Source organism: Molossus molossus, unplaced genomic scaffold (assembly GCF_014108415.1).
Source record: "Molossus molossus isolate mMolMol1 unplaced genomic scaffold, mMolMol1.p scaffold_m16_p_1, whole genome shotgun sequence".
Lineage (NCBI taxonomy): Eukaryota > Metazoa > Chordata > Mammalia > Chiroptera > Molossidae > Molossus > Molossus molossus.
The window spans coordinates 34,137,615-34,160,162 of NW_023425344.1; the positions used below are offsets into that span (position 1 = coordinate 34,137,615).

Here is a 22,548-nt window from a genome sequence, read left to right on the forward strand (position 1 = left end):
AGCTTCAAGTTAGCCCGTTGAATCTTGTGCTTACCAGAAGTTATAAAAAGAATGGCGACTGCTGATTCTCATTAAGTTAAGCAATAAGCAATGATAACAGCAAGCAAGTTTCACAATCAGTGCAACTAAGAATCTGAAGCAATAGTAAAAACTAGCATCTATTTTTGGTAGATTCTGATTAAATCAAATGTTTGAGGCAGACATTAGAAGAGGCAATCAAATGTTGCTGCCATCTCAGAGAGGGGAGATTATAAGAAAGGAGTTCCATATTCTCTCCTACAAATGCAGTTCATCCTCTTGCCTTCACCTCCACAACATATCCCAAATCCCTCTATCTCACAGCTTCTCCTCCAGCACCATCCGAGCCTAAGCCACCAGCATCTTTGTACTAAACCAATAGCCTCCAACTCTTCTCTGTTTTTACTCTAGGTCCTTCCACACTCCATTCTCCATAGAAAAACTGGTGTGAAATTGTGAAATGCCAGTCAAAGCATATCACATCCCTGGGTTACACCTTCCAACAACACTGTGTTATCTGGCTCTGTCTACAAGTCACATCTCCTATTATGCTTTTTCAGGCTTCAACCACTTTGAAACTAACAACACTGCTTATATTATTCTAACTTTCGTCATGTCAAGAAGCCCAGAACCTTCTTTGTCCTTTTTTCTTTTCAAGTCTGCCATAAAGGACTTTGCTTGTAACAGAGCAAAATAAAACAAACAAAATCATGTATACTTGTTATGTAACATCACCAGACAGGAGTTCAGAGACCCTAAACCTTATCACTGACCATTAACCGATTATTTAGGAATCAGTTGGTCTACCTAGGCTATCTGCAGAAATAAGTTTTTGTTTTATGGTGGGAAAAATTGTTTTTACAACTTTATTTAAGTATATTAGATAACAAACATTCTCCTAAAAGCCAAATTTTGGACAGTTGTCATGGATAAAAAAATTTAAATGTTGGATTATGGAACATCATGAAAATATATAATTATCAGCCTACGTGAGATGATCATTAATTCTAACAACATTTTTATTGTAACTTACAACTCCCAAATTTCAAAGGGCACGCATGACCATCCATGGGGAAATCCACCAGTCTCATGGGACACTCCGCACTTATGGTGAGTCTATGATGGGAAAATACAATCAGAATTAACCTTCTCTCTAAGTATAACTTTACAGATTACTAAAATGAAGGAAGGAAAGAAGGAAGAAAGGGAGGGAGGCAGGCAGGCAGGCAGGCAGGAAGGGAAAGAGGGAGGGAGAAGAAAGATAAAAAGAAAAGAAGAAAAAAAATGACTACCTCATTGTGTATAAAATAGTGCCATTTCTCATAATTCTAAAAAGCTTATTTGGGGCTGTCATGTTATGTGAGACAGATTTCTTTCCATTCCTGAAGAAAGTATCAGGGGTCCATACTTTTGTTACCATCATATTGTTCAATCTCAGAATTTCAATGGGACCATCATATTTTAGTCTTTTGTCAATCCAAGTCTGTCTGAAGAACACATCCATTGTATATTCCTAGGAAAATTAGTTCATGACATATTCAAATTATAGATGATTGCACAAAAATATGCACAAAACAAATTAAATTCTAGCCTCTTTCCCACTCATAAAAAAGACTACCCAAATAAAAACTAAATTAATAAGAACAGAAATTTCCTTAAATCAATTGAAAAAGATTCTCAGCAATTAAAGCACATTATATCCATCTTGATATCTTAATCTTCTACATTTATTAGATAAATTACTATGCATGTTAATCATTCAAAATAATAACTATAATAAAAGTGCCAGCACCAGGTAATTACAGTTATACTTTACTTTAGATCAGGTAGCAAAATTAGTTAATGTGTAACAAATATCACTGCATAATGAATCATAAAATTGTAAGCATCTCTTTAAGACAAATTAAAATATGGGAATTAGTCTAGGAGCCCAGAGTTAAGGAAAAAAATAAAGTGGGTTATTTGACCTTGAAACAAAACATATATAATATTAGCACATCTGAATGGATGAATTCATCCTGACCAGTGCTTGATGTTCTAAGTTCTTTAAACATGTGAGAAAGCAAGGGGGAGAAGGGGTGGGTGGAGCTGGGGGATGAGCAATTGAGCAACATGTAACACTAAATACAGTTAGGACTACAATAGAAAGTTTCATACCAAAGCTAATTACAATCTCTAATTTTCTCCTCTTCAATAATTTTCTAAGGAAAAGGGTACTACATATGAGGTTGTTTCATAGAGACCATTACCAGGAAAGTTCTTTTCTTTGTTGAGAATGACTTCAAGCCCCAAAATACTCCAATGTTAGAGCTAAAATACAAATTCAGTGTCTTACTTTTTATCAACATCTGAGTCTAATTAGGCTCTTCTAGCTCTCACTTTGTGTAATTGACAGCAAAATACATATTAATTGCCCTCTTTTCTGTTTGTTTTCTTCCAACCTCAAACAGCACATTAAATTTTCCAACTACCTACCATTTCAACATCAGAAACAGGTCCAAAGCTGGTGACATATATGTCAGTTTTTACCTCTGTAACAGGACCTAATGGGTAGGAAGTAAGTAAGTGTGAAAAAATAATTACCAATTTTACAGGAAAGGTGAGTTTTGATAATCAAAGAGTAAATACAGATACGATATCTCTTATTTTTACATGCATCTTAAAACTTCAGTGATACAGTTCATCTCTACAAAGAAAATAATGTAGACAAAAGAACAAAACCAGAAAGCAGTGTTTACTTATAGGCAAACAAAACAAAACAAAAATACCCAATCACTTACCAGGAACTTGTTTCTGTAAAGATACATTATTCCCCAGGCACTGTTATGACAGGCAGTGCAGAGAACAAAAGCTTTAGCCTCTGTGATTTTTTTATAGTCCATCCTCTGATTGGCCTTTTAGCAAAGAAGTGAGCTTTTTAAAAGAGCGAACTTAGCCACAAGGTAAGAAAGAGAAAAAAACATAATGGCGGCACAAAATGCTTCTTTGGAGAGTTGAGAATACTGGTAAATAACTTAGGCACAAAAATGATTCATGTCACCTTTAACAATAGGCAGACCAGCCACTGGTGATTAGGATCAAAGACAAGCTCACCTATAAATCAGACCTATTCATGCTCTACCACCTAAAAGCTGTGTGATCTTGGGCAAGTTACTTAACCCTTCAATAGCAGCAACCATACATATAAAGCAAGATTGTTGATAGGGATCAAATGAGACTGTTCATATAAGACTGAACAGAGAGACTTTAAGTATTTATTAAGTAGTAGCTTCTGTTTGCGCCTAATAATGGTCAAACTGAGATTCTTTCCTGGGCCTAAATGAGAACAAATACATGGGTGTGTTTGGCATCATGTCAATGGGTTAACACAGATTTTCGACAACAGACAATGGCCACAATCTGGATTTAGCATGATGGTTACAATCAGGAATCCTGGAATTCTAATTTGGCTCTAACACTTTTTAATTGTTTGATCTTGGCCAAGTCATATATCCTCATAGATAAAGGGTTTAATGAGTATTAACTGAAATAATATATGTAAATCACTTACCTCAGTCTCTAGAACATAATATATTCAATCATGATAGTAGTTATTACTACATATAACTTTTTATTACTAATAAAGATAAAAAATTGTTATCCTCTTGAATATGACTTCCTTAAATGATGGTTTATAATACTGTTATGACCATGAGCTAGGTACTCCATACTAGAAAAAACAATAACATCTGCTATCAAGATAAACTATTCCCCTTGGATACTGGTTGGGTGAATGGATTTATTCCAAAACAAGATAAAGAGAAGTGGGTATAGCTGAATGCGCTAGGTCAAAAGTTATCTTCATAAAAATAAATCAGAATACTTCTTCCTCTTTAAGACTAAGACTGAGCCATACAAAGGAAAAAAATGTTTGGAGGAGAATGACACAATTCTTTCTTGCATAAGTATCGTACCAAAAATATATCCTTTGGAAATATACAGAGAAACAGCATAGATAAGGTTGATCTGTCGTAAGTTTTCATATTTAAAAAATAACACCTTTGGAAAACAGAGAAAGTGTGAGAAGTTAATTGAATTTTTACTTGAATGAGCAATTTGAAACAACAAAATATCATAGTAATAACTCATTTAAGCCAAACTGTTCCAGGAATTGATCTAGGAAGCACGTAATGTGTGTTGAACCTTAGAAGATGGAGTTTTCACTCAGAGTGGTTCAAGGGTGGGAGTAATCACTCTGCTAGTTTCTTACAGGCAATTGCTAAAGATTAAAGCACAATGCAAGTCAGGACAGAAGAGAGAAGTTACTTAGAACATACTTAAAGTCGAGTATGCCGGGACAACTGGACTATTTGACAAGATTCTTGAAAAATCAAAAGTTACTTTGAAGATCAATTTAAAGCAGTGGTTCTCAAACTTTTACTGCATCAGAATCTGCTGAAAACCCTGTGAAAGCAGATTGCTGGTCCCACCCCAGACTTGCTGACTCAATAGGACTAAGGTGGGGCCCGATTATTTGCAAATCTAACAAGTTCCTAGGTGATGAAGTTCATTTTACTCTAGTTTATTCACAGGCAGTGTGCGTCTGTTTTTTTAGAACAGTATTTACCAAACTGGGTCCTGTAAAAAATGAATACCATAGGTGTTCTATGGGTGTGGGGGGAGTGTAGGAGAGGGAGGAATTAAGCCAATAATATTTTTTCTTATAAATTTAGTCAAGGTGTGTGAATTTATGCTAATTCTTCTTGTAGTATAATGATTCTGTGATAACAATGGGTATTTTCAAATAGTACATAATATACCACTTTTTCAATGATTCTTGAAAAGGTTTTGTGTTCAGAATTTCAACCTTGGTATTTGTGACATTATTCAGTATTTGCCTTATCTGGCCTTCAAAATCTTTGAAATTGAGTGAGATCCCCAAAACATGTGATTGGTAAAGAGATTTCATTCAGACACTCATTCAACAAACGTTTGTTGAGTGAATATTTGCTGTGTGTCAGGTTCCTCCATGGTAGGCCCTGGTGCTAACAGTGGTAAATGAAACTCATGGGTTCCCTGCCTCATGGAGTTAAAATGTTATTGGAGGAGTCAGCATATAATAAAAAAATAAATAAATGGAAGAATGCTGTCATTCAAAAGAGGAACAAAGGAGGCTAGTAATTACTGAGAGACTGGGAGGGCCACTCTTGATTTCTTAGCCACTCTTCCAAGCAATGATTTTTAAACAGAGACCTAGAGAATGAACAGCAACCACTGAAAGAGCTGAAATGATTGCATTTTCTGAGAACTTCAGGAAAAGCTCAGAAGCAGAAAATACCTTAGTGTGTTTAGGGACTGGGTAAAGGCCAATGGAGCTGGAGCAAAACAAGTGAAAGAATGATAAGAAATGAAAGCCACACAGACTGAACAAAAACCAGGGTGAGTGGACAGAGAGCTCTCCCTGAGCCCATATTCTGAAAGTGGCATCTTTTAAGCAATATATTTACAATATTTGTCATAGTGACAATTGTTTAAACTACATGGAAAAAAACTTGTAGAAACTGCAGTGACTGATGGGAGACACACAAAGAGGTTGTTATGGGCTGAATTATGGTCCTCCCAAATTTATATTGAAGTCCTAAACCCCAGTACCTCAGAATGTGACCATATTAGGAATTAGAATATTTAAAAAGGGAATTAAATTAAAATGAAGTCACTGGTGTGGACCTTCAGCTAATGTAACTTGTGTCCTTATAAGAAGAGATTAGCTCAGCCGGTGTGGCTCAGTGGTTGAGCATCGACCCATGCACCAAGAGGTCACCGATTCCATTCCTGGTCAGGGCACATGCCCAGGTTGTGGGCCTAATCCCCAGTCAGGGGGCATGCAGGAGGTAGCCAATTGATGTTCTTTCTCATTGATGTTTCTATCTCTCTCTCTTCCTCTCCCTTCCTCTCTCTCTAAAATCAATAAAGAAAAAAATTTTTCTTTTAAAAAAAGAGATTAGAACACAGGAATACACAGAAGAAAGACCCGGTAAAGACACAGAGAAAAGTTAGCCATCTATAAGCAAAACACAGAGGACTCAAAAGAAACCAACCCTACTGACACCTTGATCTCAGACATCTAGCTGCCAGAATTGTGAAAAATAAATAAATAAACTTGTTGCTGTTTAAGCTACCCAGTCTGTGGTCCTCTGTTATGGCAGCCTGAGCAAATGAATACAGGGGTTCATCATTTTTCCTATGTTTTTTCCCCAAATTTTCTCCCTCTCATATGTAGCATAGCTTTGCCTCTGCATATAGGTTGTGATGAGAAGCTTGTTTGTTTCCCTTAATCATTGAGGATTTGAAGGAAATTATATGACCTGATTTGCATCTTTTACAAAATCACTATGGCAGGTGTATGGACAGCAAATTTCAGGAAGTCAAGAGTGTGAGAAAGACTCTAATAAGAGGCCATCAGATTAGTCCAGTTGAGAAATGATGGTGGCTTAGACTAGGAATGGAGTGGAGTAGATGAAGAGTGGACACATCAAGGGGCATATTATGTATGAAACGGCTCACATTGAATGGGTTTTCTCCAAAGAACAATAAACAGAGATATAATAAATCTATCAATTGAAGCCCTACTATGTATTGGGCAGGGCATTCACTCTTTCCATATGCTATATTTCATTTAATCCTCTCAACAACCCCCAAAGGTGATATTATCATGAGAATTGTATAGATATGGAAACTGAGTTAACAGATCAAATATTCTGTGCCAGAGTCAGAATTATAATCCCCTTGGCATTGTTCTCCAAGGTATATTCTAGCTTTACTATACTAGTTATATCATTACATAGTAAATCAATAATTAATTATAGATATAATTATGTATATAATTTTATATCTAGAATATACCATGCCATGCCTACATTTCCTGTTTTGTTTATGAGTAGATTCTGAACTGTGTTTCTGCAGCTCTTTCTAAGCCTTTGTTCTTCTTATTATCACAGCCTGCGTGAGTCTCTCTTTCTCCTGTTAACAGCAAGAAAAAATCTTAATCCTCTTTGAAGTCCCCAAATGTCATAGTGCTTGGCACATACTAGGTGGTGAACAACTATGTGTTCGATTGTGTTCCTAATATCATCCCAGTAGTCATGCGAAACTTCCGCAAACGAAAATATTACTGAGATTCATTTGTTACATCAGTTAAGCTAAAAATATTTCACAATAAAAGCAGAAACTGTGTCTTATTTATGTTTGTATGTACTCCCAGAACTAATCTCAGGCCTTAAATATAATAGGTTTCCAATAAATCAGTTCTCAAAGAGTAATGGTTGCTAGGCAATCAATAATAATTCTTAGAGACGCTCCCTCTAACACTACTGTTTGGATGCTCAAATCAACCTTGCTAAGAGCATAATTACATAGAAACAGATAATTTTGAGCTTGGGAGGACTTCTCATAATTTTATATGCACTTGAATAACATTCAAGATATGTTTTATTTTAAAAATTCTACATCTTTGGTAATAGGGAAATGATTTTTAATCCCAAAATATAATGGTCAGTTTGGAAGGCAAACAAAGTGACCTTCCACAGGCTTTGAAAGAGCCCAAACTACCAAGATCAAATTCAGGGAAATGCTCTCATGTTATTAGTGAATCTGACTTTCTTGGTAAGTAGGAAGGCAATTGACAATGTTATCAGATAATTTTTCACTGTTAACTACTTCAGCTATATAGACCGGGTCAAAGGATATCACTATTTAAGTTCTTTTCCAATAACAGTGTCCGATTTGTTGTCACACCAGGAGAAAGACTTAAGTTTTTTAGCTGCTGTTGAAACCAGTCAATGTTTGTTCTCCTGTTGCCTTCCCAGGTATGCACTTGAGGAGACACTTCTGGTTTCTCAGCTGCCTAAATCCATGCATCAAGCTTTCTCTTACTAAACACTATTGATGCATCTCCAAAAAACAAGAAACTTAAAATATTTACGAAGTACAGCAACAAGGAATCTTGAGTGAAATAGTTTTATTAAAATCTCTAATTTTGTTTGTCATTCAGAAAATATAGAAATACTAGCCTCCCTGCATATTAAAAAACAAAACAGCAGCAATAACAAAACAAATATCCATTGATATCACAGAGAAAAGCAGAAAACAATAGAGTTTTACTTAGATGATATTAAAGATTAGTGTTTCCTATATCCTGTGATCCTTCTAACAGTTCAGATCAAAGTTTTAAATAAAGAAATTAAATAAATATGAAAAAACATTTTTAAAAAACAGTAAAATATGGGCAAAGATGAAATGCAATTCACAGAAGAAAAACTCTTGTAAGCAGAAAAGATTTGAAAAGCTGTTCAACTACATTAGAAATCAGAAAAATTTAAATAATTTCAAAATAAAATACCATTTCAAGGATTCTATGGAGATTTTATTATATATATAATATATATTTATATATTATATATATTTATATATAATATATACTATATATATTAATAGAGAGAGAGAGAGATGAAGGATTTGTGGATACTGAATCTCATATTCACTGTAAATGGGAATTTGAATTTGTAAAACTATCACAGAAAACAGTTTGGCATTATCTCATCAAGTTGAACTCCCACTTACAGTAAGATCCAGAAAAATCCATTCCTGGATATATACTTAAAAATAAACAAACAAAACTTTTTTACATTTAAAGCAGGAAATTTGGGTCAGAACAGTCACAGCAATATACTCTTGGAAACCAGCAAAATGCCTACGGCCAACCGAACAGATGGCTAAAGTGGTTCCAGCGCACAATGGGAATATCACACAGCTGTCAAAATGAATGATCTGTGGCACTATGCAACAAGAAGAAAGAATCCTAGTGATACACCGTTAAGTGAAAAAAAGCATGAAAGGATTCTATATCATGTTCAAAACAATTAAGTTTTTAAAATTTAAATGCATTTATTAAAAACTATAGTTGAGTTAAAACAATATTCTAAGAAAAGCTATAAATACATTTTAAAAGGACTCAGGATGATGGTTACTTTGAGTGGGGAAGATAGGAAGATAGGATGAGGGAAACCACATATCAGAATAAAAGTTGATTCCAAGGTTGTGATGTTTGATGATTTTACTGGCATGTGTATTATGCATTGGTGAGTGAAGGAACAGATGAATGAGTGAATAAAAAGGTTATGTGTAGACCAATAACAAGAATGTGTCATGAACCAATGATTATCCATCAAAATTCAATTTTGTGCACTACAGTCTTTTTAAAATACATTAAAATGCCCAGAGAATGATAAATTATGTATTTTCATCTAAAAGAAAACTAACAACCAGGGAAGTGTTATCTAAACATCCACCAAGTTGCTAATAGCCTAGATCTAGATTTGATGGTGTCTATTTTGGGGAAACACCAAAAGCAGTTTGCATATCCTTTCCCTAAAGAAAATGCAAATAAGCCGTGGCTGGTTTGGCTCAGCGGTTAGAGGGTCAGCCCGCAGTCCAGAGAGACCCTGTTACATTCCCCGCTAAGGGCACATACCTGGGTTGCAGTTTGTCCCCGGCCCCGGTTGGGTCATGCAGGTGGCAACCACTCGGTGGCAACCAACTTAGTGGCAACCACTCAATGTGTCCTTTTCACGTCGATGTTTCTCTCTCTCTCTCTTTTTCTCTCTCCCTCCCATTCTATCTGAACAAAAAATGAAAAAATGTCCTCGGGTGAGGATAAAAGAAAAAGAAAATATGCTCTGGCCAGTTTGGCTCAGCAGCTGGAGCGTCGGCCCGTGGACCAGAGAGTCCCGGTTTCGGTTCCTGCTAGGGGCATGTACCAAAAAAATAAATAAAATGCAAATATATAATAACACCAGTATACCTTCTTTTGTTAAACTGAGAGCATAAGAAAGTAAATTGTGTTCTGGGTTCTATAACCTCTTGTCTTCTCAAGGGCATCGTTCTTTCAGTTATCCCTTCCCTCCAATCTAATATTAAATTATCCTTTAACAGATTTGTCCAGCAGTACACAAACATAATAAAGTATTTCTAATCTTAATAAAAAAGGCAATAATCCCTCTTTCTCTTCACTTTCATGTGTAAACTAGAAAATTCATAAAACTATATACATTGCCTCTAATTCTTTCCTTTTTATTTATTCCATCATCCATTTTCATCTGGTTTTCATGCTAAGGATCCACTAACATTCTTTTTGTCAGTATCATTAGTTTTTCCCTATTGCTAGTATTATTCCCACAAACCTTAAACATAATCTTATTTCTCTCATTTTTAAAAAAAGCTCTTTTGATTCTATTTCTCCTTCCACTTACCATCATAATTTTCTGTTTCCCTGTACAAATGCCCAGACAACAAATTCCCATTCTCTCTTGAACCTACCCAGAATTTCATACCCATCATACCACCAAAGCTGCTCTTGTCCAAATCACTACATTTATAGATATTGCTAAATCTAGTGGTCAATTCTGTTATCTTTCTTAATCTGTCCAGAGTAATAGATGCAAATTGACCAATTCTGTCTCCTCTTTGAAAAAAAAAATATTTACCTTAACATCCAGTATATACACTCCTTTTGCAGTTTTCCTCCTACTGCAAAGCCCACTCCTTCTCAGTCTTCCGGGGACAGTTTCCACCTCTTCTTTTCCCACCCCTTAACATTGGAGATTTCAGAGTTCAAATATGTGTACCTCCTTTCTATCCCCCTGAATTTCTTGATAGTCCCTTTAGTTTTATGGCTTTAAATTCCATTTATATTGTCATACCCATTATTCCAGCATTCAAGATTTATCTCCACTTAGTATCTAATAGGCATCTCAAACTTAACACATCCACATGCAAATTATTCATCTGCACCCTTAGTTTGCTTCTGCCAGTCTTGACAACTCCATTTTTCTAGGTGTTCAGGTCAAAACCCTTGGAGTCAGACTTGATAGCTCCCCTTTTCTAACATCTCACATTCTAGTTATCAGTAGATGAGGGCTTTAAAAGATAGCCAACCATTTCTTACAACCGTACAAACTTCCTGGCCCCCAACTTGGTCAAAATGTCCATCATCTCTTGCCTAGTTCATTGAGAAAACCTCTCTGCATTTACCCTTGACCCTGACTGCCTGTCCTTAATACAGCAACCAAGGTGAGCCTTTGAAAATGAGCATTGGGTTTCTGGTGAGGTAGCTCATTTGATCAAAGCGTTGTCCCAATATGCCAAGGTTGCAGGTTCAGTCTCTGGTCAGGGTATATGAAAGAACATATAAGAATCAACCAATGAATGCATAAAGGAGTGGAACATGATATCGATGTTTCTTTCTCTCTCTGTCTCTCAAATCAGTAAATAAAAATATAAAATAAATAAAATTAGCCTTGGGCCTTTCCCCTGCTGAAATCCCTCCAACCACTGCACTGACAAGACGCAGAGTCAAAGCAAAGTTCTCACCAGCCTGCAAAGATTTACACAACTTCATCCTTATATCACACCGATCCCTTCTCATTCCTGAGCCCTGTTGGACTTCACTGCAGCGACACCGACTTCCATGCTTACAGTGTTTGCACCTAGAGTTTCTTCTAACTGAAGAACTCCACCCAAATGTGGCTTTATGCCCTTATCTACTTAGTATCATTGTTCAAATATCACTTTCTCATTTAGGTATTCCCAAGTACCCTGGTTAAAACTGCAACCTCCTCCCCAGCTCGATATTACTCTACAGCCGTTGTCAACCTGACAAATTCTCATTTTATTTCTGTTGCTGAGTTTCTAGAATGCCAGCTCATGAAAGCAGGAGATTTCATTTTCTTTGCTCACTGATGTATCCCCAGTGCCATCCTAGAACAGTGCCTGGCACATATTATAAGATTAATGAATATTTGATGAAAAGTTAATGAAATGAAATATCTCCATGTAGCCAGGCTTAAGCTTACATTGTATCATACAGAAATTTGAGGTGTATCATCTCTCTTTCTTAATACATCCCATTCCCTTGAATCCTACAACTTCATACTCTCCTAGTGCTTATATCACCTTCTACTCTTTTTTAACCTCCTTTGATATTGTACATACATTTTCTACCTCTCCTCAATTGTTAATGTTCGTCGAGGCTTGGTCCTGGGCTCTTTCCTCTGCTGTTTTTGTTTTTTTGTTGTTTTTATCCTCACCCTAGGACATGTTTCCATTTTTTGTTCAGATAGAGTGGGAGGAAGAGAGAGAGAGAGAGAGAGAGAGAAAGAGAGAGAGAGAGAGAGAGAGAGAGAGAGAGAGAGAGAGAGAAACGTCAATATGAAAGGGACAAATTGAGTGGCTGCCACCCGCACGATCAACCAGGACCGGGGACAAACTGCAACCGAGGTACATACCCTTAGCGGGAACTGAACCCGGGTCTCTCTGGACTGTGGGCCGACGCTCTAACTGCTGAGCCAAACCGGCCAGGGCTTCTCTGCTGTTTTTTATGTTCTCACCTAGATATCTATTCTCACAGTATGATATGCTGATGACTTTCTCACAAATCTCCAGACAAAACTCTTCGCTGATATCCAACCAGCACAACCACTAGAATGTTACATGTATATCCAGAATTTAACACGTACAAATATAAACTCTTGGTTTTACCCCCACCCTTACCATTCCTCCTCCAGTCCTCCCCCACTTAAATAACAGCATTTTCTGCTCAGTTTCTCAAAATAAATGTCCAGGAGTTATTTTTGATTTCTCCCTTTCCTTTACCACCCATGTGTAATCCATATCGATTCTTTGTTGAATCATACCTCCAATATGTATCTCACTTTTATCCATTTATACCCATCTTTAGTATGCCCACTACCTTATTCCGAGCCACCATTAACTTAACGGGGAGAACCAAAACAGGAGCTCCATTTGTCTCCCTGTTCAAAAACTGCCCACTGCTTTATCTAAGCCTTTCTTCATTCTGCAGCCAGAGGGGTCACATTAGTCTAAATTGTACGATGTTATTCCCTACACCTAAAAAACTCCAGTGGCTTCCATGTTCACTAAAACAATAAGCTCCTTTGCAGGATTCTCAAAGGTCTTGCCTGATACAGCCTTAAATTACCATCCCAAACTTGTCCTCTGAGATAATTCCTCTTGCTTTCTGGCTAAGGCACACTGAACTCCTTTCACTATCTAAATCACACTAATCTACTAGCTGCCTTAGTATCTTTGCACTTGCTTTTTTTTCCCTCTGCACGAGAATAACTTTTATTTAACCTTTCCATGTCTGGCACCTTTAGGTCTCAGCCTAAAAGATTTCCTTGACCACCGCATCTGTAAAAGATCTTTCACCCTATTTATTCTCTATCCTTAACATGGTGTTGGATTCTCCCATAGAATTATCTTTATTTTGGTTTTTGTTTCTTTATTTTTATCCCTCTACACTGTTTAGCCGTTAATTTCACCAGGGCTTGTGTCTGATTCAAAATTATATCTTCACAATGTAACACTGCTCCTGACACATAGTAGTCTCTAAATATCAACAAATGCATGAATGAATGAATGAATGAATGAAAATATGACAAATTAGAGAAGAATGAAGTTGTACTTTGCTCTTATATTGAGGATATGAAGCATTCTTTTCATCTGTGTATATTTTAAAAATATATTCTCTGTTGACATTCAGTTAATAAAGCTAATTAATTGGATGTCAACAGAGAATATATTTAATTTTCAAGTTGGGATGAAGATTATTTGAAAACCCTGTAAGGCTATTTTCATTTGTGTGGAAAAAATTATTCCAAATTTACCTAAGTGTATACACTTTTCATGTCGGCTTTTCCATTTTAAAATGTTATTAAAGCTTTAAAATAAAAGCTCTCATTTCACTCCTTGGGGGAAATGTAGTTTTGCTTATTTTAATGACCTACTTACATAGTAACAAGAAGAAATGTTAATGAAAATTTGACTCTTGATAAGCAGAAGGATGTAAGAAAGCCTTAGAAGTGGGTGAAGCAAATACATCAGCAGCCTGACTAAGTTTCTGAAGAGTTTCTGAAGACCGAGGTGTGAGTTGCGGTCTTGTCAATCACGAGTTCAAGGGTTCTTGGGCAATCCATTGAAACTTTTCTCTGCCTCCTTTCTAACAGAAATGATGCCTGTGCCGCTTATTTCCTTGAGTTGTTGTAATACTCTTATTAGGTATTGTATGTGAAGGTGTTTTCAAAACTGTAGAGGACTCCACAAATGTGAAATCCTTCTAGGTCAGTGAGCAACCTTGCAGAATTGACCCTAATGCTCCACACCTATTTCAGAGAGGCGGAGAAAAATGATCTAAGGCAATCATCTCTAGCTGAAGCATTTATTATTCCAAATCATGTGCATGAAAAGACTGAGATGGACAAAAGGTTGTATAACCCTTCCATAGGTGGAAAATGGGTAAGGGCTGGCTTCCTGAACTCTCTCCTGCTGGTCAGGACCCTAGCTGTGCATCTTTCAGAAGATGCATAACAGTGTTGAAAGTGGATAAGAGCACAGGGGGATAATTGTCCAGCTCCTTTGTGGAAGGGTTTGCTTGTGTGCCACTTCTGAGCAGGCAGAAGCTACTTCAGGATGCTAGCAGACTGATTTGTCAGAGGCTGAAAGGACTTCACCCCATCAGAAGTCCCAATCTAGCTTTTCACAACATGCCTCCTTCCTTCTCTTCTCACCTTTCCCCCTTTCTTTCTCCAATTGGAGAATGTGGGAAACAAGGGAGAGGAGATCCTGGAGGGATGAAAAGGAGAGAACTATTTCAGTTCCTTTTAGTTCCTCCATTGCAAGCTGTGCCGCTGTGTTAAAAATATATAATTTAGTTTCTAAATCTATCTCAACCCCTGCCTGGCCTACTGAGCAATCACAAACCGCCCAATTTCAATTCAGATCTTTGCTTTTAGCTTTACTTTAAATGGAACTCAGCTAAGTTGTATAAACAGACATAAAGTAAATGCTCCACAAAGAGCAAAGGTAGGATTACAGGAACCAGGAAGTAGATCCGTATTTATAGCATGCTGGTCAAAACCTGAATTGTTTTCATTTTATTTTTAAAATGCCAAACTTTCCCCAAAGTATAAAATGTCAAAGAAGGGATTAAACTTGTGGCATCCAAGAGTCTATGCTAAGAATGAATTTTGGTATTATTTTCAATGAATTCTATTTCATTTAAAATATCCTGTGAACTTACACATTTTCTGCAGGTGAGAATTACTATTCCTTTGTCACACTTGGAATACTACACATTTACAGAGACTGACCCACTTTTAAAAAATGAATCACATTTACCACAAATATTTATGAGCTGAGCCAAAAAAAAGTTGTGTTGTAGTAAATTTTTACTGATTAATGTACTGCTAACATTTGAAACAAGGTGAATTCAACCCCTTCCTGTAAAGCTATAAAAAGTATCTCCAGGTGGGTAAAGCAGATCACTCGGCAGTAACAGGTACGATTTGAGATGTTTCAGCAGGACTGCAGCCTGCCAAGATCCAATAATGGCTTATAGAGATTGATTTCTCTCATTTTACTCTCATATTACGAGAGAGGGTAGTTGGTAAAAAGGACCCATCTACAGTGGATTTCTTCTTCCTTTTGAATTATAACTTGTATTATAATCAAGTGAGCAGATATCATTTTAGCTCTCAACATTTAGTAATAAAACCATTGTATTTCAATTTCAAATTTTCACTTAATTTATGTTCAGGTACATCAATTCTTTAATGAATAAACAACATGTGATTTGATACTCCTGCTATTTTTTTTTCTTTACTTGAAATGCCAAGTTTAAAACCTTTATGAGCAGATAAATCTTCCTTTATTGATATAATATAGATTTAAATGGTATCACATCGCCTGAAACATTCTCCACAGATTTATTTTTGATCTAACGTGATAATTTCCCAGTTACTTATGAAAGATTGTGCACTGACAAATGATTCACTTTTGCATCTGATACCCTGCCAACCGGAATGGGTTTGTCTTTTAAATACGTAACTTGAACTGGGTTCATCTTGTGCCCATGCCACTTACTAACTGTGCACTTGGACTAACTCCTGAAGCCTCGATTTCTTTGTCTGTAAAATGGGGACAGTAAGAGCTTTTCTCGCAAGGTTGTTGTGAGGGTTGTACAGGAATGCCTGATCTGTCTGATGTACATAAAAATTTAAATAAATACATATAATATTAGTTGTCATTATTATTTATTACTACTATTACTAGAATACAAGCTCCTTTAAGACAAAGCCTGTATCTTCAACTCATTTCCTGAGAAGTATCAAACTCAGTGTAATGGAAAAAACATGGACTTGTTGATCAGAAGACCAGGGCTCACACTTCTGATGAAGTCATTAGTCTTCTCTGAGCTGTACGAAGCGGGTGTTTGAGGTTAAAAATTGTTATCCTGAGATTTCTGGGACCTAGCGCCTAGCACAATGCCTGCCACATATATTCTCATTATGTAAGCAAAGGGAATATGAATATGAAAAAGATCAATAGTACTATCATGGATGCACCTCTATTCGACCTTTTATAAATATTTATTGAAGGAAGAAATAAAACTGAAACATGTCTGACTGCAAAGCCTTAGGAGGGAAGCAAATGTCCCCTCCCCAAATAAATTAAAAATTCATCCCACTGTAGAAGAGACAAGGACTGGGTTCTCCAGCAGAGCAGGTAGCTTCATGCCCCAGATTCCTGCCCTAGGTAGAACAAGGCTGAGGTTTTGGCTGGGGGACTGACACCACGTGGGAGGACAGGGGACACTGGATCAGCTGCTTCAAATGCAACCTGCTCTGAGTGAAATGGCCAGGTCCAGGGGAACACCATTCTCAGGGCACAAGGCAGCGGGGCAGCTGAGCCCCGAGTTCCCATTTTTCACTCTTCCCCTCCAACCTCCCCACCCAGCAGTCAGGTACCAGAAGGTAATTCGTGTGGGGGAGAAGCAAAGCTTCTGAGGGGGCAGGTACACGGGAAAGTGTGGTTGGGGGTGGTCTTTCTGTCAGAGGTCTTATCAAAGGAGACAGAGGGAGGGGTGAGAGAGGGGAGGGTGGGATGGAGGGGAAGAGAAATGCATTGATTTTTCATTTTTACATGCGAGGCATACCTAATGATATTCCCACAGACAGACAGACAGGCAGACCGAGAGAGGGACAGACAGGACACACTTTCGTTCATACCCCCAAATCCAGGACGCAGTCTGTTGTCATAACCATCGAGTAAACTGTCCAGGATGCGGGTAAAATTTTCCGGACACAGTTTCTCCTCCTTTTGGTTCTGTCCTGGGGAATCGTTTAAACTGCAAATGCAAAAACAAAAAAAACAAAAACAAAACAAAACAAAAAAACAACAACAACAAAACAAAAACGGGGGCGGAGGGGATTATTTTAAGAATCAGAGAACAGGTGGAAAAAGGTGTATTCTCTACGGAAAGAGTCGCTTGCCCCGTGCTAAAGGAGGCAGAGCTGGGGGATAAGGGAGAGAAGGGGTCAGGGAAGACGCACCCTGCGCACATGAACCCCAACACCCCACTCTTCTTTGCACCCGGTGGCCCTTCTCCTCTCAGCGTCTACGCAGTCACCGAAAAGCCTGGCTCTGGCCCCAGATTTACAACGGAGACAGGGGGGTTCGGTTTGCCCGGGGAGGGGCAGCCGGCCGGGTGTGTCCGGCAGCTGGCTACATCCCCTTCCCATAGCCCCCCAGAACCCCAGAGAACTCACCAAGCCTCCAGGCACAGGACTTGCAGAAGGGCGAAACTGACTCCGAAGGACGTCGCAATCGCGGGTACCTTCTTGGCAGAAACCATCTTTGCAACATGCCATACTTTAAGCCTGATCACGTTTCCAGGCTCCCCAGATGCCCTGAGCAGGGTGCGAGGCGAGGGCAGAGGCTCTCCGCGGCGTGCGCACACTCGCGCTCACACCAGCCCGCGCTCAGCCAGCCGAGCCGCGGTGGGCGCGTGTGTGCACGCGGGCCCGGGGGAGGCGGAACCTGCCTTTCCTCGCCCCCTCCTTTCCTCGCTCAGCTCCCGAAGTGGATGGAGAGCTATGTATACCGCTCAACACCCTTTCGTGCCCACACCCTAAGCTCCCGGGTTGACAGTGGTGCGTTTTCACCGTAAGGCTGAGCAAGCTCTTACCGACCTTTAACTCCGGGGCGCGGCACCTGGGTCTCCCACCCTCCTCGTCGCCGCGGCGCCCCCACCCCAAGCGCGTCCCCGCCCACATCACTGCTTAGCCTCCGTGTCGCCCCCCAGGTCCTCCTCCTTCCCGCTGGGATTTGGATCCAACCAATGAAGCTCCTCCTTCTTAAGGTTGTTCGAGGACCTGTTTGCACCCACTTTCAAGGCTGGAGGCGGAGAAAGGTCAGGATGACAAATGCTTGCTGGGCGAAAGGGTGGAGACCCTGGTCAGGAGAAGGGATCAGTCTGGACTAAAAGCAACCTTTGATACCCTCCCCTTCAGGTGCTGGGGGGTGGCGAAAGAACTAAGATTCCTCCTGGTGAAAGGGGTTGCAACTCACTGAGCGCACTCCTAGACTGTTAGGACGTGGACTTGAGCTTCACTTGTCAACGCATTCCCCAAGCTGTTGCTGTGGATACCGAATTCCTTTACTATACCCGCCCCCACCTGGCAAACCCAGGGCTTGGCTCTGCGGCTCCTTCCTCTCCTGAAAAGGAGGGAAGAGGTGGAGACAAACTCACTACATCTGGTCAAAATAACTTTCACTTTTTGTGACAATCAACAGACACCTTCGTTCATAATAGAGCTGACTGAATGCCAGAGTGCTACTGCTTTATTGATGGGGGAAGGATGGATGGGGAGAGGGAGAGGAGAGAGGAGGAAAAAAGAGAAAATGTGAAGAGAGAGAGATTGGAACAGAGAGTGCAGACTTATGGAGGTGTTAAATTATACCTTTAACTTTCTTCTTTCAAGTTAACATAACTCTTTGATTGGTCTGTTTAATAGAATTTGGGTTGGGTCCAAGTACACTACCCCCAACATCATCATGCAATGCCAGCCACATATTATAAATTTACCATAAAGGTTTATATCTGATTTAGTGAGATACAAGTAATATAGCTTGCCCTATTCCTAAAATCTTAGGATAGACACTTCAGAGCCCACAATGACTATGAAATTCCTTGAAAATGAATGCCAAATTTTGTATTCCTGTAAGTGTGCATATTTCTGTGGGACTGTTCATAACTTTCATCAGATTCTCAAAGGCCATGGACAACCAGAGTATGGGCTAATGTTTTAATATAAAAGATAACACATGTAATAGAACACTCAACCAAACACTTATGACTAATGTGTGACAATCATCTCTATCTCATTTGATAACCTTTTATATTCTCAGTTTCCATACACTATTATTTTGACCTTGAGTCTTCTTTGAGAGTATTTGTTATCAGTTTATCAAATGACCAAATAGCTTGATACACTAAAATGTTGTATAGTGATAAAATGAATAATTTGAAAGAATTCAACCTGTTCTTACTTTTCCTGAATTATTTCTGGTAAATATTAAACCAATTTTAACCATTTGAAAAGGTTAATGATGTGAATTACTGCTTCAAAATCTGGAAGTTTTTGGATATACAGCAGTGGAAACATTTTGGTTTCAAGAATATAGAAGCAATCAGTTACTTTTATGTTGATGAATTTCTTTGTCCCGTGTATTTAAAATAAGTAAAAAGAGTGGATTGGATGTGCTCTAGTCACGTCTTTCTTTATTGGTATAAAAACAATGCTTCTACTAAAATTCTACTTATATGCTAGCCTGTTTTCATTGTCTGGTGATAGATTTTTATATCTATTCTCAACATGGCTCAAAACTGTGTCTATTGATTAACGGTTACTACATAAAAATAATACTCTAGGGTACTTTAAGAGATTCTATTTGAATAAAAATTTTTATAATGTCAGTTTATATTGCTTCCAACATAGGTAACTATTTTTCTTTGCCATATAGTTAATTTGGATTAAGTTATTTTAATGTGATTATTTGAAAGAGAACAAAAATTTGTATCTTATCTGAATAATTTCTATACGTAAAATTTGGAAATTCGACTATTATATTATTTTAAAATTATTGATTATACATTTTTAGAATTCTCCATAAATCTTTAGACATTGAAGAAATATATCTATATTTAATAATCTCCAAAATCCATCATTAATTTAAATTGTAACAAGAAATATCAACTCTCTAAGATCAGCTTTTGTTTCTTCGGAAAATCCAATGTTTTATAATAAGTAGAAAAAATAATTTTAAAGTCCTGAAATCCAAGTAATGAGTTTAATAAATACTTTGTAGACTCATTTGAAAATGGCTAAAAAAAAAAAAAAAAGTGTGAAGCATTATTTTATTTTTTAAACCTTGAATTCTGGAATTACTTCTTAGAATAATTTCAGGATTACTTTACAGCTGATTCTAAAAAGAACCCTGATGTGTGTGTGTGTGTGTGTGTGTGTGTGAATTGTCTATAAACTTTATACAGAAATATTAGAAAGTATATTCCCTTAACTGTGTGTGTGTGTGTGTGTGTTTTCAACGTTTCTGGAAAAAAATACTTTTATCAAGTGATTTTTCCCCCCAGCATCTGATAGTAATGATTAGCAAGGTCAATTTATGCATTACCAATAGTGCCCCAAGTTAAAGGTATTGTATATTTACTGCCGAGTTCCTACTTAGTAATAAATATATCATGTCTTTTATAATTCTCTCTCTCTCTCTCTCTCTCTCTCTCTCTCTCTCTTAATTTAAACAACAGAAGTCCATTTTCTTACAGTTCTGCTGTAAGTAAAAGGGGCCTAGAAGTCCAAGATCAAGTTCAGTAGCATTGTGTTTCCTGAGGCCTCTCTCCACAGTTCATTCATGGTCATCATCTCACTGAACACTTGCATGGTCTTTTTTTGTGTATGCACGCATGTCTGTGTCCAAATTTCCTCTTCTTATGAGAACACCAGTCATATTGGATTAAAAACCATTCAAAAGATCTTATTTAACTCAATTGTCCATTTAAAGTACTATTTTCAAATAGTCACATTTTGAGGGTTTGGACTTAAGAATATGAGTTTGGTTGGGAGACATAATTCAGCCCATAACAGTGCTGATTTTCCTTCAACTATATAAAAAATAAAATGAAAGTAATATACATATAATGAGTTTATAAATTCATTAAGCCATAATGGCATATTTGATATTATATCAATAGTAATATGATGATGATAATCTGTATTATAATAATAACCTCAATTCTCCTTTATTCATAGCTAATATCATTTAAATGTTCAGAAAAACACAACTGTGCTTAGACATTAATTCCTGAATTTTATTGATAAAGAAACTGAAGCTTGGAAATGTTAAGTAATTTGGTCATAGTTAGTTACATGACCAGAAAATGGAAAGGTCACGACTTTATTAAATGTTTCTGGAGAATGACTTTGGTAAAATTTATTTTTGTGTTTTGTTTTTTAATTTGATATGTGTATGCATTATAAAATGATTAGCAAAATAAGGTTCCTTAACACATCCATCACATTATACAGTTGCCTTTATTTAAAGTGTGGTGTAAACATTTAAAATCTACTCTTTCAGCAAATTTCAAGTATACAACACAGTATTGTCAACATAGTCACCATGCCACGTTTTAGATCCCTGGAACTTATTCACCTTATAATTGAAAATTTGTACCCTTTGATTAACATCTCCGCCTACCCACACCCCCAGCCCCTGGCAACCACCAATTACACACATTAGTGAGATCATGCAATATTTTCCTTTCTGTGTCTGTGCTATGTCTTGTTTCAAGAGTAATATGGAACTAATACCAATTTGGAAAGTCATTTGGCAAAATATTAAAGTTAATTATGATTATACCCTGTGATCAAACCATCTCATGCCTGTTTTATAGGCCATAGAAACTCCCAAACATATTCATATGGAGGTACCTAAAGAAATAGTATATTGTTTGCAATAGTGGAGAATTAGAAACAAATTAAATGTTCTTTAACAGGGAAATGGGTACATAATAGTGTGCTAGAAATGGAGTACTATATAGCAATTAAAATTTTAAAAATCAGGTATATATATCCATATGGTATATGCCAGGAATATAATGTAAACAAAATGCAAGTGGTAGAATAATTCCTTCAATAAAATATTATTCATACAAAATTTAAAATATAAGAAATAATGTACATTGTTTATTGGTATATCTGTAGTGATGTGAAAACTGTTTAAAAAAGTAAAGATAATGGGCATCTGTGGATAGAAAGAAAGAAATAGAATAAGGAACATTGGTTACTACAACTTTTTATGTAATGCTTTCTTTTTAAAAATCTGAAACAAATAAAACAAAATGTTAAATCTTGACAAAGCTGGTAGCAAGTACTTGGGTTTTCATTATAGTACTTTTTGGTATTGTTCTGATTATCTATTGTATATAACAAACCATTAAAATTAGTTAGCTTAAAACAATAATTTATGATGATCTCTCAGTATTCATGGTGAGACTAGGTTCATCTGGCTGTTCTCCCTGGAGATCCTCACCTTGTGTGGTTAGGTGGGGGTAGGAAAGTA

At 37.3% G+C, this 22,548-nt stretch overlaps 1 protein-coding gene across 3 annotated transcripts in view; it reads right to left on the reverse strand.

The window, feature by feature from the left end:
• The window catches only part of GABRA4 (gamma-aminobutyric acid type A receptor subunit alpha4), a 63,659-nt gene extending 45,884 nt beyond the window's left edge, over positions 1-17,775 (reverse strand). For 2 of the 3 annotated variants that reach the window (XM_036268687.1, XM_036268677.1), the window contains exons 1-5: positions 17,747-17,775; positions 17,139-17,257; positions 2,494-2,561; positions 1,311-1,531; positions 1,052-1,134 (exon numbers count right to left, since the gene is read on the reverse strand). In XM_036268687.1, coding sequence (XP_036124580.1) covers positions 1,052-1,134; positions 1,311-1,531; positions 2,494-2,561; positions 17,139-17,257; positions 17,747-17,775 — 520 coding nt within the window. Of the gene's footprint in view, positions 1-1,051; positions 1,135-1,310; positions 1,532-2,493; positions 2,562-17,138; positions 17,258-17,678 lie in introns of all 3 variants that reach the window. The other variant, XM_036268669.1, reaches the window with a different exon arrangement.
• Between the last annotated feature and the right edge of the window lie 4,773 nt (positions 17,776-22,548).